Genomic DNA, 16,570 nt, shown 5'->3' with positions numbered 1-16,570 from the left:
AAAAGGTAAAAAAAAGATTCAAAAAAATGTTTGACCATATAAATATATATATATTAATTAAAAGATGCTCATTTATCTAATTACAATGTTTGCTCAAAAAGTGGAATATATTATCAACAATAGCATAATTTTTACACTATTCTTTTTTTTAATTTTCTATATTTATTTACATTTTTTATATATTGATCAATATTTTTTAAAGATATTTTGTGTATTTTGGCCGCAAAAGATGCGTGCAATTTTTATTTTCCGCCAATAAAAAATGTCCTATTATCATAAATTTATCAAAAATAGGTAAATATTATTTTTAACTTTAATATATGTTTTATAAAAATAGATACACTACTATATATGCACAAATTTTAGTTGTCACTTAGTTATATAAATTTTGGCTATCCAAATTCAGCCATATCTAAATAAGGTTTCAAAGAAATTCATCAAAAGATAAATAAATATTATTTGTAACTATAATATATGTTTTTTAAAAATAGAGGCACTACTATTTATGCACAAATTTTAGTTGTCACCTAGTTATATAAATTTTGTTTATACAAATCGAGCCATATCTAAACAAGGTTTCAAAGAAATTCATTAAAAAATAGGTAGATATTATTTTTAACTATAATATATGTTTTATAAAAATAGAAGCACTACTCATCAGATGAAAGAATAGAGATTCATTTAGTAAACAATTTATATTTAATTTTCTAAGAATACTTGAATGTAACGAGTTCAATTTTATTTAATTTAGAATAAATCAAAGTTACGAGTTTAATTTTATTTAATTTATTTTAAAATTTTACATCTGTTTTAAAACTAAAATATCATGCTTATATAACAATTTACATATTAATATAATAATTTATATAAAAAAAATCAATCTTCACAATTTATAAAAAAAATCAATTTATATAAACATAAAAAAAAACAATTTAAAGGTTAGTATTAATCAGTCAAATCAACATTCCACCCTTTAAAAAATGATCTCTACTCAGGTTTTTCTTGCATGTGAATCTTATCGTGCAGTCAACGTTTCTTGATAGTTTTATTGCCATCATTAGTATATTTCATTAACTTTTGCTATTGAAAGTTTATTTAAAAGAAAAATATTTTAATATATATATATATATTTAGTCTTTATTTTATTATAAAATTATCAAATTCTTTGGGCAAAATTATATTCCTGCTTGGTCTTTGACTATCAAGACTCTGTTCTTGTATTCCTAAATTTTGATCATCATTTCTTCTAAAACTTACAGTAAAAGGTATTGCATTTTCAGTATTTGTTTTCAAATGTGTCGTTTCATCAAGAGGTGTGCTACTCCTAGACCTTTTTTTTAATTTGGTCTAATTGTCTTCTAATAATTTTGTCTCCTGTATCCACTTCAAATATTAAATTCCCATTTTTACGTTTTACCTTGCCTTTGTCCCATATATTATCCTTGAAGGTTTTATACCAAACTTTGTCACCATTCATGATATTTCTATTTGACGATAAAATGCGATTAAATTCATTCACTTTATCTTCTTGCGGTTTGATTAAATATTATCTGGTTCTTATGGTTCTGTTGAACATCACTTCGCTTGTTATCTTGTTGGTTGTCGCGTTTGCAGCTGTTTCCCATGGATTTTGTACATTATGAGGATTGTCCCCATATTTATTAAACGTATCACAGCTTTTTACCTCCTGATCTACTTCAGCGTTTAGACCAGGCCACCACAAATAATCTCTCGCCAACAATTTCGTTTTCCCTGCACCAAGATGCCCTTTGCGTAATTCCTGTAATATCTCCTTTCTCATATTTTTCGGTATAATGATCCTTTCTCTTTAAAAAGACAATCTTTAATTAAGCTCAGTTCCATTTCCATATTTTTATATATTTTATTCTTTATCTGTTCATGATTCTTTATATTGTTAATTACTTCCATTAATTCGATATCAATACTAGTTTCTTGAACTATTCTTTTAAAATTTACTGGTAAGTCCCAAAATTTGTCATCAATTTTTTCATCATCTATCTCTTGTACTATTTCTTCTGTGTTCATTTGGGTAATCTTGACAAACAATCCGGTACTACATTTCGTTTCCCGGGTCTATGAATTATCGTAAAGTCATAAGCTCCCATAGCCAAACTCCATTTTTGAAGTCGCATTGATATGGATGAATTATCCTTGAGTCCCTTCGTAAATATATAAACGAGTGGCTTGTGATCTGTGATTATTGTAAATCTCGTACCTATTAAATATTCTTGAAACTTTTTTACCGCGTATATGACAGATAAAGCTTCCCACTCTATATTAGTTTAATTAAACTCTGATTTTAATAAAGCTCTTGACGCGAAAGCAATGGGTTCTCTTTGCCATCACCTTCAATATGAAATAAGACTGCGCCTAGACCTTTCTTTGAAGCATCAGTTGCAATGCCTATTGGTATATCCGGATTATAAAAATTTAACGTAGGCGGAGTACTTATCAGTTTTTTTAGGTCGTCGAAGCTTTCTTGATGTGTACTATCGCATAACCATTTGTCTTTATTAACCATTTTGTATAAGGGATCAGCTATGTGAGCAAAATTACATTAAAATTTTCGATAATTGCTCGCCGTCCCTAAAAAAGTTGTCAATTCATCTTTTGTCTTCGGTTCCGGCATGTTAGAAATAGCTTTTATCTTATCATTGTTGGGATGTATATCATGTTTGTCTATATCATGTCCCAATTTTATCTTGCAGGAATAAACTTTTGTCGAAATTGGGGTTTAATCCATACTTGATGATCTTTTCGAATACTTTTTTAATGTTCTCCAAATGTATCTCATGGTTATCACCTGTAATTAACAAGTCGTCAATGTAGAATATAACATCTTTAAATCTCCGAAAATGTTATCCATTGTTGGAATATTGCCGACGAAGTTTTTAAACCAAACGGCAGTCTCGTAAACATATAATAGCCCTTATGTGTCGATATTGTAAGAAAATCTCTTGATTCTTTGTGTATATGTATTTGGAGAAACGGGTTTTTAAAATCTATCTTGGTAAATTTCTTACCTATAGATAATTTTGCGATTAAGTCATTAATGCGTGGTATAGGGTACTTGAAATCTTGTAAAGCAGGGTTGGTAGTATTTTTGAAGTCGGCACAGAGCCGAAGTGAGCCATCGCTCTTATAAACGGGAGTGAGAGGACTAGCCCATCTAACATCTTCAACAGGTTCAATAATTTTATCGTTTATCCACTTTTGAAGTTCTTTAGTTATCAAATCAATTCTAGAATATGGTATATGCCTTGGCGGTATGATTTTCGGTGTGGCATCGTGTTTTAAACGTAATTTGACATAGCTGCGAAGCATTGGTTTTTTGTAGTTTAAAATAGCATTGCTTAATTAATTCTAGTATAGTATTATCATAATCATCCTCGACCATATTCACAAATTTATCTAGTATATTCCCAAAAACTGTTATCCAGGTCCTTCCTAACAGTGCAATCTTATCACTCTGGACTACATAAGCAGTTAAGATTTGAATTTTGTCCTCGAATTTTGCCTTGACTTTGGTAGTTTCTAATACATTTATCGTGTTTCCATCATAACCAGTTAATTTAATATCTGATTTATTTAAGATTTTTACTCCAATCTTTTTCGCGATATGAATCGGTAGGATACTATACCTTGAGCCGGTATCAATCTGCATCAAAATAGGCATGTCGTTCAAATATACCGTAACCTTATATGCATCGTTAGTTGTGTAATTATTATCGGTATCCATATTGTTTATGTCTAAATTGTATAAATTATATTCTTTTCTTTCAAGTTTGTCATTATCATCATCTTTTATCTCTTCTATATTTACAGTGTTTACTTTATTTGTATATCGTGATTGATTATTATCGTTGTTATGATATTTACAATTGCATACTTGACTTCTTCCTTGATTTCCAATATTATGATTATCGTTATGTCTTTGAATAAATCTTGAATCGTTATAACGTCTGTTATATCTGTAATTATAAACATTATCAAACCTATAATTATTATAGTTATTGTTATTATAACTAGTGCTATTATCAAATCTCGAAGAATTATTGTACGATCCTGGATAGTTTACTCTGACGTTGTTGTAATAATTCGCGTTATAATTCTGATATCTAGGGTTGTAACTATTTCCTTGATTTCTGGGGTTATAATTATTTATTTGAAAGTCATGGCCTCTTGTTGTCCATCGTTGTCTGTTATCGTAATTAGATTGTGAATTTTATCGTTCGTCATGGTCTCCATATCTCACCAATTGTTTATTTTCTTCTGTTTTCCTGCCTCTTTACCTTTCTACATGTTTTACGGTTGTATCATCTTCTGTTTTTTCGTTTAAAGAAATATTTTTAACTTTAGCAATTATATTTTTTTAAAATTCTAACTCTTCAAAATCATCTCTTAAAGTAAGAACTTCTGCTAATGTAATGTTTTCTCTTAACGTAATTTTCTGCCTAATATTTTTGCTGATTGATGAAATTTTCACTTTTTCAATAACTCTACTATAACTTAGCAAACATTCATTTTTAAAAATGCATAATCCACTTACCCAATTCATGTAACTTTCGTTTTTACCTTGTACAGCTGCGTTAAATACTAATAAGTTGGAACTTGTAGATTTCCTCGAGTGTAATAACCTAAATTTTTCAATCAATATCGATGGATTGATGAAGTCGGTAGGTGAACATATCGATTTGAGCTTGATATATACCTCATCTGGTAGTCTTCTTGTAAAGGAACCTGCTTTTTCGATGTCCGAGATCTGAGTGTCCTTGAAGATGTCTTCTAATCTACTCAAAAATAGATCGCCATTGCCTGAGTATATTGGAAATTCAATATTTATATTAACATTATTATTGGCAATCTGTTTCATATTTATTTATTTATTTACGATTTCCTCGAATATGTAGTGGAACTGCCACCATAAAGTTTTCTAGGAATATTTGAATGTTACAAGTTCAATTTTATTTAATTTAGAATAAATCAAAGTTACGAGTTTAATTTTATTTAATTTATTTTAAAATTTTACATCTGTTTTAAAACTAAAATATTATGCATATAAAACAATTTACATATTAATATAATAATTTATATTAAAAAAAAATCAATCTTCACAATTTATAAAAAAAAATCAATTTATATAAACATAAAAAATACAATTTAAAGGTTAGTATTAATCGGTCATATCAACAATATTATATTTCTATTAAATAATAATCATATCCTGATGACAAAGATGTGCAATATGGGAGAGATTGTTTCTGTGTCTTCCCTAGAAGATAGTGTTCTGAAATCTCTACTAGTTATTATTTTTTAAAAAATATTCAATTTTTGCTCATCAATCACATAATATTCAAATATCTGAAGCACTGGAACGTAACGTAATATATTTTGATATATATTTATATTTTCATTAGATCTGCACATGATTATAGATAGAGAGGAACAAAGAAAACAAGACAGTATTAATGGTTATTTGGAAAAATTTACTAATTTCTTCTCTAACAAAGAAAATATAGATTTTGAAAAAATTCGGAGTCTAAAATTACCAGCTAGTCTGATATATCTGTAATAGGATTATCTAAAAAAGGGGATATAAGTAAAAAGAAATATTTTGATATTTATAATGTAAGAAAAAGTAATTAAAAATGAACAGATGTAATATTAGTATGCATTCATAGACGGATCAAATTTTACGTCAAAACATTTGATTTGACGGTGTCCAACAAGGCCGTGACTAGCACTAAAGCCCGTGATATTTAGTAAAATATACTAGAACAACACCCCATGATTATTAATAGCATTTTATCATATGACAATTCATTTTCACATGATAACCCGCTATATTTAAAAATATGTTTTAATGTTTCTATTTTTTTGAGAAATAAATCGAGTAATAGGGAAAACAACCATAGTATAGGAGTTGGACAAATAATTTTTCTTAATCTACTTTATATCCAAATTTTAAGCAACTTGTCAAAGTATAGCTTATATCTAAATTTTAAATAATAGTATTAATAATTTTTTTAAATGCAACTTGCCAAAGTATAAGAGTTAGACCCAGTAGATCTATCATTACAAAATACTTCTGGAGTAATCATTTTTCTTAACTTTATTGAATGTGTAAAATTTCCCTTAATTTTATTTGTGATAATATTTATAAAATTAAAATAACATAAGAGATTAGAAAATAATTAATGTACTAAAATATGGAAAACAAGTTAAATTATAGCATATCTTTTTTTAAGGATACTCAAAGAAGCTTCATATGATAACCCATAAATGGGTAAAACCTCCAAACAAGCAATTAATATTCACAAAAGATTGTTCATTTATATATAGTTACAATACCCATTAATTGTAAAACATTTATAGTGCCAATAAAATAAAGGCAGGTTTGTAATAAATTTTGAATTTTATCATATGTTAATTAAAAATAATATAACCAATCTGGCCTATTTTTTTAAGCTCAACCATAGCCTATTTTTTTCAATTCTAATTGTTTTGTCCCAAACTTAAAATTATATTTATTTTGGTAAAAAAGGAGCAAAACATTTTTTTTACTTATTTACTTGATTTGTAATTTTTATATAAAAAGTTTTAAGCCATACAACCAATATTGATATTTACAATTTTTATCAGAGACCAATACCCAAAAATAATAATCTTTTTAAGCTAAGTATTTTACAAATTTATAAACTGACAAGATGGTTCTGCTAATTTTCTATTATTTTAATTTACATAACTTAATTTTAAATGTTAAGCAAATAAAAGATAAAACCTATAAGGTATATATCTTTTTTGTTATATATAGTACTTTGTTATTTATTAGTATTGGAGAATACATATTAGTATTTGGCTAAAAAAAATAAACTTCAAATATAATAATGAACTTTTATTTATGTATATAAACTAAATATTTACAAAGATGTATTTATAGTAAAAAAAACATAAAAATTCCTTTTGTGTATAAATATTAATAGATGACTAAAACTTTTATAATAAAAAAAAGTGTAAAAATAGTTAAAAACTTATCTCATAAAATACGTCATAATATAATTATATATAAATAAATATATCAATTACAGTACAAAACTTAATTAATTTATATTCTTTATATAATTGCAAGAAAATTTTTTTTTATTTCAGGACTAATAAATAGGGTCAACAAGCCATTTGTCATTATAAAAAACAAGCTTGTTTGAGGCTAATGATAATGCACGGTAAGCGTGCACTATTTTTTTCATGTTTTTCAAAAATTAACAAGCACGCCAAAATAGGTAAGAGACCTAAATAGCGAGCATTAATATAGCGAAAAATGTGAATATTCACAATAATGTTCACAAAAATATTCACAAAAATGGCCGCCATATTTTTGATATAATTCCAACTGTAGCTGATAACCTTAAAAATTATCTTAAATATAAACAGCTAGATAAAAGTAATAAACCATTTTATATATTTATTATTTTTGTTTTCAGCAAATACAGAAGAAAAAGGACTATATATGCTACCAAGGGCATGAATATTTGGCCCATACAAGTGGTAAAAAAGCCGTTTACCTTACTTGTCGCAAAAGATGTGGTAGTAGAGCCAAATTAATGATTGGTCTCGATTTAATTATCACCATCCAACATTCTTTAGAATGTCAAAACTTGGTAGCAGCCATAACTCCTAATGCTAACCAAGGTAATTATTTTTATATTATTTTACCATTAAATCAATGTTTTAACATTAGCCTCTACTACCAATCAACATTCTTTAAACAAAACTTAGTAGTTTCCATAACTCCTGATCCTAACCAAGGTAATTATTTTTATATTATTTTACCATTAAATCAATGTTTTAACATTAGCCTCTACTACTACCAATCAACATTCTTTAGAACAAAACTTAGTAGTTTCCATAACTCCTGATCCTAACCAAGGTAATTATTTTTATATTATTTTACCATTAAATCAATGTTTTAACATTAGCGTCTACTACCAATCAACATTCTTTAGAACAAAACTTAGTAGTTTCCATAACTCCTGATCCTAACCAAGGTAATTATTTTTATATTATTTTACCATTAAATCAATGTTTTAACATTAGCCTCTACTACCAATCAACATTCTTTAGAACAAAACTTAGTAGTTTCCATAACTCCTGATCCTAACCAAGGTAATTATTTTATATTATTTTACCATTAAATCAATGTTTTAACATTAGCCTCTACTACCAATCAACATTCTTTAAACAAAACTTAGTAGTTTCCATAACTCCTGATCCTAACCAATGTAATTATTTTTATATTATTTTACCATTAAATCAATGTTTTAACATTAGCCTCTACTACCAATCAACATTCTTTGGAACAAAACTTAGTAGCTTCCATAACTCCTGATGCTAACCAAGGTAATTATTTTTATATTATTAACATAAATTTCAAATTTGTCATTAGTCCATCAAACTTCTTCTGGATTTGCCAGAGCTCATCAAAATTTTATATCAAATCAAGGTAATTTAGGTGCTAATCAAGTTAATAATTCAGATGTTGGTATTGAAAGTATCCTTAACACAAATTGACGATTTCTAAATAATATTTATAGGTGATAATGATCTCCCTTTAGAAGTACCTCAAGTGTTAATAGATTTACATCAAAATATAAGTGGTAAAAATATGTTTATAAAAAGCTATTTATTTATTAAAATTAAATACAGAATGTCACATAATATAATAACATTCGATATTTAATATAGCTTAGTAATTTTTTAATAATTTTTTTACATAGCCCTGGAATGATTAAAAAATATTAACACATCTTCTTTAAAGATAAATAAGAAATCAATAATTATCTATTTGTTCTATTTTTTTTTAAGTATCTGTTTCTGTCTGATCTTTTCATAAATATTAGAGTTCCTTATTGATATATGATTTTTATATTTATTAAGATCCTCGGTTTGTAAAATCTCAAAAAGGAAAACCGCTTTTCAAGATTATTTGTATCGACAGGATTTTCAAAAAGATAATAAAATACCTTATCGTTGCAGGAAAGTTGGCTGCAAGGCTTCATGCAAATTCGATGTAATATACATTACTTCTGGTTTGCATGAACATCAAAATGAAATTGGTATTTTTGAAAAGTTAAGAACTCATGAGGTTCTAGAAGATATAGTTGCCGAAAATCCTTTAGAAACAAGGCACAATATTTATGAGAAAACCATAAATAAAAGATTTTCGGAAACCCCAAATATAAATTTCTATCCGGAGGCGATGCCCTCATTTATTTCGTTAAAAAGTACCATCGATCGATTATTACAAAAAAATCGGCCACCTTTGCCACAATCCGTAGATAGCATAGTTTTATTGCCCGAATATATCACCACAAATAGGGGTGATATATTTTTAATTAATGATGATAATAATAATAAACTATTGGTATTTGGGACATGTAGCATGTTAAAGCTCATAGAAACGTGTGATAATGATACAATATATATGGATGGTACATTTTACGTTGTACCACGACTATATTAACAGTTGTATACAATTCACGTTTTGTATCAGGAGACAATGATACCCAGTGGCGTAGCTAGGAATTTTCCTTAGAGGGGGTCCATATATAAAAGCCTGGGGGCTTCGCCCCCTAGACCCCCTTTTACGGGCCTTCGGCCCTTTTGCCCGGCCTTCGGCCGGGTTTATCTTAAAAATCATATTGGTTTTTCTTATAATATAAAAGTCCTAAAATTATTAATTATTTTAATTAGTGTTGTTAAACGGCTCGACTTGAGCTGATTTTTATAAACAGCTAACTCAATATTTTTGCCAAAAAATATTGTTCAAGCCTAGAGATTTCTCGAATAATATAAAACTTGTATCTCCATGAGCAAAATTTTCTGGCTAATATATTGAGTTAGCCATATCGGCTAAAATTGAGCCACTAATTTTAATTAAAATAACACATTGACACAATTTTATTGATATACGTTTCATTTTATTATACTTTTAGAAGTTATTTACAAATAAAAAGCGATTATTTAAAATATAAATATTATATTGATTTAATTATAAATATTATATTGCTTTAATTATAAATATTATATTGCTTTAATTATAAATATTATATTGCTTTAATTATAAATATTATATTGCCTTAATTATAAATATTAGTATTACACATAAATTGCTTTAATTATAAATATTATATTGCCTTAATTATAAATGATATATTTTATAATTAGTAAACACATTAAAACTATAGATTAAAAAATAAATGTTTTTTTTAAACTGTAAATTTAAGTCGATATCCTTCAAAGTGAAAAAATCAAAATTGTGTTGGCAATATTTTTTTACCAATATATGATAGATGTTTAAAATTAATATTGAGAAACCTAGGCTAATAATCATAGATGACATGTTAGCTTTGGAACCAACTTTTGATTATTATAAGTATAAAGTAATAGACTATATCACTTGTAGTAGGTGATGGTTCTAAATGATCTAGTATAATTGGTTGTCTATTATCCTTTAGTTTTCTGGAGTATGTGGGAATTGCTAAGATTTTAAATAAATATAATTTAAATAAGACTAATACCTGACATGAGTGGAACTTCATTTCCATTTAAATTCTCCCTAGATTTTTTATATATCTAAAATTTTAATGTAAATATTAATAAGTAATTGATTACATTACATTTATTAGATAGTGATTTGTTGTGACTTAGTGTATTTTTTTGTTTGTTATCACTATTTTTTTTACCCCTTGGTGTGAATATTAATTGAGATATTCCTATAAAAATAAATTAAAATAAAACAACATATTAGATAACCTTTAAATTCTAAATTGATACAGCCTATAATATTTTGTTGACTACTATCATTCTTCTTCAATGTGATACTTGATATACCTAAAATTATGATATAAATATTTAAAGGTAATAGTTAACATTACTTTTACTAGGTAGAGATTTGAAGTGATCAAGTGTATTTAGCTTATTTTTATCATAATTTTTTATAGAGTATCTAGGTATTTCTAAAATTTAAATGAATACATTTAAATAAGGTCATATAAGTTCATAAAATACCTGAGGTGAGTGGTAAATTGTTGCTTGTGGTATCAAGTTCATCATTAAAATTCTGATTTTCTATATTAATTGGTGATTCATTTAAATAAGGTCATTATAAAATACCTGATGTGGGTGGTAAATTGTTGCTTATGGTATCAAATTCATCATTAAAATTTTGATTTTCTATATTAATTAGTGATTCATTTAAATAAGGTCATTATAAAATACCTGATGTGGGTGGTAAATTGTTGCTTATGATATCAAGTTCATCATTAAAATTTTGATTTTCTATATTAATTAGTGATTTGGTATGTTCATTTTGTTGACTATCATCATTTTTATTAAATGTAATACTTGATATATCTAAATCTATAATAAAAAATATTTAAATCTTAATAGATTATATTAGTTGTACTAGGTAGTGATTTTATATGGTCTTTGGGTATATAAATGAGTGTATCAAGATCATTTTCTTCCCTCCTACGTTTGGGTATATCTTATAAATGTCAAAATATTTTGGTTAGCCAAAATTATTTAAAATAATAAATTACCCAAAGTGGTTTGTGTCATAAATGAGTGACATATTTGATAATATTTATTGCGTGAACATTAATAAATAAATTGTGCCGGTTCATTATTAGACCGTATTTTAATATTTTGTTTTATTTTATTTTTAGATATAAAAATTAAGTTTTGTTGAATCATAATGAAATTGTATTTTATGCGCTTCCCTATAAAAGGGAAGCGAAATATTGTAAAAATTATTATTAACTATTTTATTTTTGTTTTTAATATATTTTTTTTTGGTTGTAATAGTAAATTTTGAAATAAAATTATTCATTTTTTTGTGTGGGAAATTCAATAAAATTATTATACTCGGAGTTTTGCTTTCTATTCGGACTTATACGGCACAACGTGATAGTTGGTGCCGTGACCAGAAAAATAAAGTAAAAACAATTATTTTTATAAATTATTTTTGGGAAAACATTTTTGTGGAGCGTTGTGGTGGATAAGATCGTCAATTTGAAGAACCGTCAAGAACAAGTACCGTCAAGAACAAGTACCGTCAAGAGCAAGTACCGTCAAGAGCAAGTACCGTCAAGAACAAGTACCGTCAAGGACAAGTACCGTGTGTAATAAGGGACCGTTTGGGTTGAAAGACCGTCAAGAACAAGTACCGTCAAAAGAGGTGACTGTGGAGTGAAAATTTTCAAAAGACGTAAAGTACACGGAAGTGCTGCCCAAATTTTTGCTATATAAATCTATTAGACGAAAATCGAAAATTTACTAAAAAAGTAGAGTACACGGAAGTGCTGCCCAAATTTTTGGTTATATAAATCTATTAGACGAAAATCGAAAATTTACTAAAAAAGTAGAGTACACGGAAGTGCTGCCCAAATTTTTGGTTATATAAATCTATTAGACGAAAATCGAAAATTTACTGAAAAAGTAGAAAGAAATTCCAAAAAAGTTTATTAGAAAGCAAGTTACACGAAAGTGCTGCCGATTTTTTTTTTCAAAAGACGTCAATACACGTAAGAGATTAAAGATTAGCGGAAGGTATTGATTTTTTTTTGAAATTGATAAATGTATATGTGTATTATTGGAGTTTTTACCTTATTGATTTTATCTTATTGTCTGACATTACAAGTAGTTAAGATATTTTTGGTGAAATTAATTATTAATTTTTTGTGAATATTTTATAAAATTTAGTGTTGTTAGAGAAATAAATTAGGAAAAATTTAAATACTTAAATATTTTAATGAAGGGTTTTAAAATTACAAAATATGTGGAGTTGCAATATAATGTATTGGGAGCGGTGGTAGTGTTGATGATATGGTTGTGTAGTTTATATTTTGGAAGGAGAATGCGAAGAGAAAGGAGTATTAGGATTCGTGGGCAATCGTTGTTGGTAGAGGGGCATAATGGAGAGGATGATAGGTTGGGGAGAGTGACGTGGTTACCGGTTCAAGAAATAATGAAGGGTTGGGTCAATAATGAAGAAATTGACCGGTTAAAGAACGAGAGGATAGATGACAGACATTTGGATGTATACCGTGGACGTCAAGATATGCCAAGGCCGTTCAACAGTGGGGGACAGAGAGGTCGGAATGGTAGATGTTATAAATGTGGGGAGATGGGTCATATTGCGGTGAATTGTAGAGATGTCAAATGTTTTGCGTGTGGGGAGATGGGACATATTTCGACATATTGTCCGGGCAGAGCAGAGAGAATACGTTGCACGGGTTGTGGAAGATTTGGACATGTGTTAAAGGATTGCCGAGTGGGAAAGGTGGAAACAAGGGCAGGTTTTCCACAGAGAGGAGAGTCGTCGGGGGTCGTGAATATGAGGAGTATGACGGAGATAGTTGGAAAAGAAGGAAAGGATATTGGAGAGGAGATGACGTGTTTCAAGTGCCGAGAAAGGGGACATTGGGCCAGAGATTGTAATAAAGATTGACTATATGATGGGAAGGAGAGTAAAATAATGACCGTGGCGTTAGGAGGAGGCAAGAAAGAGTTGAGAGTTAAAATGTTGCAGCAGGAGGTTCAAAGGGAGTTAATGTATCTGCCGAGTCCAAGGGTATGGTTCGATATCAACGGGAAGATGGTATCTATGTTATTTGATACCGGAGCAGCTATTTCGGTGATGGGATATGAGGATTTTAGAAGACTTTGGCCGGGTAGTAATATAATTAGAGACGTTATGCAAGTAAGGCAGTTTGATGGATCGGAGATGGAGATGATGGGAAGAGTGCATATTGGGGAGGTAGGAAGAGAAGGATGTAAAATGTTGGACTTATGGATAATTAACCGAGACGTTAAGCCGGTGATGGGATGGGATTGGATTACAAATGTAGGGCCGAGGTATGGATTCTGGGGAGTATTTGCCCGATGGAGAGTATTTGTGGCGATCGAAGAAGATATTCGGGAAGACTTGATAAATATGGTCCGAGTGAATGAAGAGAAGAGAATGTCGAGAGGGAATTTGGAATGGATGGAGGGCCTAGATAATATTGAAGTAGACGATGGAAGATCCATGTTTTGGGGGAAAAGCGAAGAGAATGCGAGAGAATATATGTTGGGGAGAGGTCCGATTTATGTAGATGGAGAAATAGGAAATGTCCAAGACAGTAGATATGGAGTATTGAGGCCGCTGGTTAGTGAGAAGAAGGGAGAGAATTTTGTAGAACAAGGAGTTGCGAAAAATTTGTGGGGGTGTGGAGAGGGAATAAAGGAGGTCCAAAAGGAGGTGGAGAAGTTAGTGGAGAGGTATGGAGAAATATTTGAGGAAGAGTTGGGTTGTTTGAAGGGTTATGAGGTGGAGATTCGGATGAAGGAGGGAAGTGTGCCGAAGTATTGTGCTGTACGTCGTGTACCTTTTGAATGGAGGCGAGAGGTAGAGCAAGAGTTGGATAGATGGGTAAAGGAAGATATTGTATGTCCGGTCGAATATAGCGAGTGGGCGACACCTTTAGTACCGGTGAAAAAGGCTAATGGGAAGTTGAGATTATGTGCAGATTTCCGAGTAACATTGAATCCGTGGGTAGTGGAAGTAAAATATCCGTTACCGAGGATAGAGGAGATATTGGCGAATTTGAAGGGGAGTTTATATTTTTCGAAGGTGGATTTTTCTAATGCGTATTTGCAGTTGAAGGTAAGGAAGGAGATGCAGAAGTGGCTGACCATAACTACGCCCAAGGGACTATTTGCGTTTAAGAGATTGCCGTTTGGGTTGAGTGTTTCGGCACCCATATTTCAGAGGACAATGGCGGCCGTTTTTCAGGGTTTGGAGGGAGTGTTTTATTATATGGACGATGTCTTGATAACAGGTATTACGCAGGAGGAGCATAATAGGAGGCTGGAGGAGGTATTTTGGAAAATCAAGGAGAAGGGATTGCGTGCTAGTAGAGAGAAAAGTGTGTTTGGAGTAATGGAGGTTGTTTATTTGGGTCATCGGATTATTGGAGTAGAGGTTAGACCTTTGGATAAGAATATGGTGGGTATTGCAAACATGTTGAGGCCGAAATGCAAGTCGGAAATACAGTCTTTTCTGGGAATGGTTAACTATTATCACAGGTTTGTAGAGAATTTTGCGGAGATAGCGGCACCTTTGTACCAGTTGTTGAAAAAGGGAGAGAGATTTGATTGGGGAGATGAACAGGAGGAGGCGTTTGAGGAGTTGAAGTGCCGGATTGGAAAAGAGCCCGTCTTAGTGTGTTTTAATAATGAACTGGAAGTGATATTGGCGGTAGATGCGTCTCAAAGGGGAGTAGGAGGAGCGTTATTGCATCGTATAGAAGAGCTGGAGAGACCGGTGTTATTTTTTTCTAGAATTTTTAGGGCCGCGGAGACGAGATATTCGGTAATTGGGCAAGAGGCATTAGCTGTAATTTTCGGATTGACAAAGTGTCGGGAGTATTTGATTGGGCGTCGTTTTGTAGTCTATACGGATCATAAGCCGTTGATTCATTTATTCCGGAAGGATAACAAGGAGTTGATGATGTCGCCGAGGTTGCAGAGGTGGTTATTGATGGTGGGTAGTTTTGACATGGAGATGAGATATCGTAGAGGCCGAGAAAATTATTTGCCGGACATAATGTCGAGATGCGGAGCAGGGGAGGATGTGGAAGAAGGTAATACAGAGGAGATGTGTAAGAAGGAGGTAGCGATGGTTATGGTGGTATCGAGAATGATGAAGGGAGGTCCGGTAACGTGGGAGGAGATTCGGAAAGAGACGCAAAAAGATAGGGATTTGAGTCGAATAAAAGAATGTATAATGGGCCGGAAGCCGTGGAAAGAAGGAGATAGAGCTTATAAAAATGTTGGAGGAGAATTGACGGTGATGGACGAATGTGTAGTCCGGGGAAATAGGGCAGTGATACCTGGGAAGTTGAGAGGAATGGTTTTAACAATGTTGCATGCAGGTCATCAGGGAATGGAGCGTATGAAACAATGGGGACGAGAATATGTATGGTGGCCGAGGATGAATGTGGAGATTGAGGAACTAGCAAGACAATGTGTAGTATGCAATACTTGGGCCAGGATGCCAGCAAGAGATAGAGAAGGGACTTGGCCGAAAACAACTGAGCCATGGGAGAGGGTTCATGTCGATTTCTTCGAGTACGAAAAAAAGGATTATTTTCTAGTGGTTGATGCATTTTCTAAATGGGTGGAGTTTGAAGTTGTAAGAGGGTTGACAACGCAAGTAGTGGTCAGAAAATTGAAGAATTTGTGGGCAAAGTTTGGAGTGGCTAAATCAATCGTGTCCGACGGTGGACCAGCGTTTAGTAGTGCAGAGTTTGCGAAATTTTGCAAAGAAAATAGGATACGGCATATTTTATCTCCTCCATACCACCCAAGCTCCAATGGGCAGGCAGAGCGGATGGTGGGGTTGGTGAAAGATTGGTTACGAAAGGCAAAGTATGGTAAAGGAGAAGTATGGACATCGGTGATGTATTATAATAATAGTAGGAGGGGAGAGGATTTGTCTCCAGCA

At 30.7% G+C, this 16,570-nt stretch overlaps 2 protein-coding genes across 4 annotated transcripts; one reads left to right on the top strand and one right to left on the bottom strand.

Moving 5' to 3' along the window:
- Positions 1–973: 973 nt before the first annotated feature.
- On the bottom strand, positions 974–11,759 carry LOC135931123 (dr1-associated corepressor homolog). Of its 3 annotated transcripts, none has more exons than XR_010572947.1 (12): positions 11,622–11,759; positions 11,486–11,566; positions 11,299–11,439; positions 11,194–11,253; positions 11,089–11,148; positions 10,956–11,036; positions 10,834–10,911; positions 10,698–10,793; positions 10,599–10,653; positions 10,478–10,558; positions 4,597–4,836; positions 974–4,344 (listed from the first exon to the last, which is right to left on the bottom strand). XR_010572947.1 is itself a non-coding variant. In XM_065468010.1 (10 exons), the coding sequence occupies exons 1-9, from the start codon at positions 11,638–11,640 to the stop codon at positions 10,646–10,648; spliced, it is 624 nt and encodes a 207-aa protein (XP_065324082.1). In that variant the 5' UTR covers positions 11,641–11,758; the 3' UTR covers positions 10,198–10,558; positions 10,599–10,645. The 3 variants fall into 3 exon arrangements, 1 of the variants encoding a protein (XP_065324082.1); XR_010572948.1 differs by having other exon boundaries at positions 974–4,341; positions 4,659–4,836; XM_065468010.1 differs by lacking the exons at positions 974–4,344; positions 4,597–4,836 and having other exon boundaries at positions 10,198–10,558; positions 11,622–11,758.
- Positions 11,760–12,937: 1,178 nt separating this feature from the next.
- LOC135926787 (DNA-binding protein HEXBP-like) lies at positions 12,938–13,531 on the top strand. The gene has a single exon (XM_065462721.1). The coding sequence runs from the start codon at positions 12,938–12,940 to the stop codon at positions 13,529–13,531; it is 594 nt and encodes a 197-aa protein (XP_065318793.1).
- Positions 13,532–16,570: the final 3,039 nt, after the last annotated feature.

This window comes from Gordionus sp. m RMFG-2023, chromosome 1 (assembly GCF_954871325.1).
Source record: "Gordionus sp. m RMFG-2023 chromosome 1, tfGorSpeb1-WG-v2, whole genome shotgun sequence".
NCBI classification, from domain to species: Eukaryota; Metazoa; Nematomorpha; class Gordioida; order Chordodea; family Parachordodidae; genus Gordionus; species Gordionus sp. m RMFG-2023.
Note: the sequence above shows the minus strand (reverse complement) of the source record. Positions and strands in the feature narration are given on the sequence as shown.

What these genes read in the sequence shown, in the direction of transcription:
- LOC135926787 (XM_065462721.1), top strand. Translation starts at nt 12,938, where the DNA reads ATGCGAAGAGAAAGGAGTATTAGGATTCGTGGGCAATCGTTGTTGGTA.
- LOC135931123 (XM_065468010.1), bottom strand. An exon ending in CAATTTACCACCCACATCAG is followed by an intron (nt 11,149 to 11,193) that starts GTATTTTATAAT and finishes CAATTAATATAG; the next exon opens with AAAATCAGAATTTTAATGAT. An exon ending in CAAATCTCTACCTAGTAAAA is followed by an intron (nt 10,912 to 10,955) that starts GTAATGTTAACT and finishes TCATAATTTTAG; the next exon opens with GTATATCAAGTATCACATTG.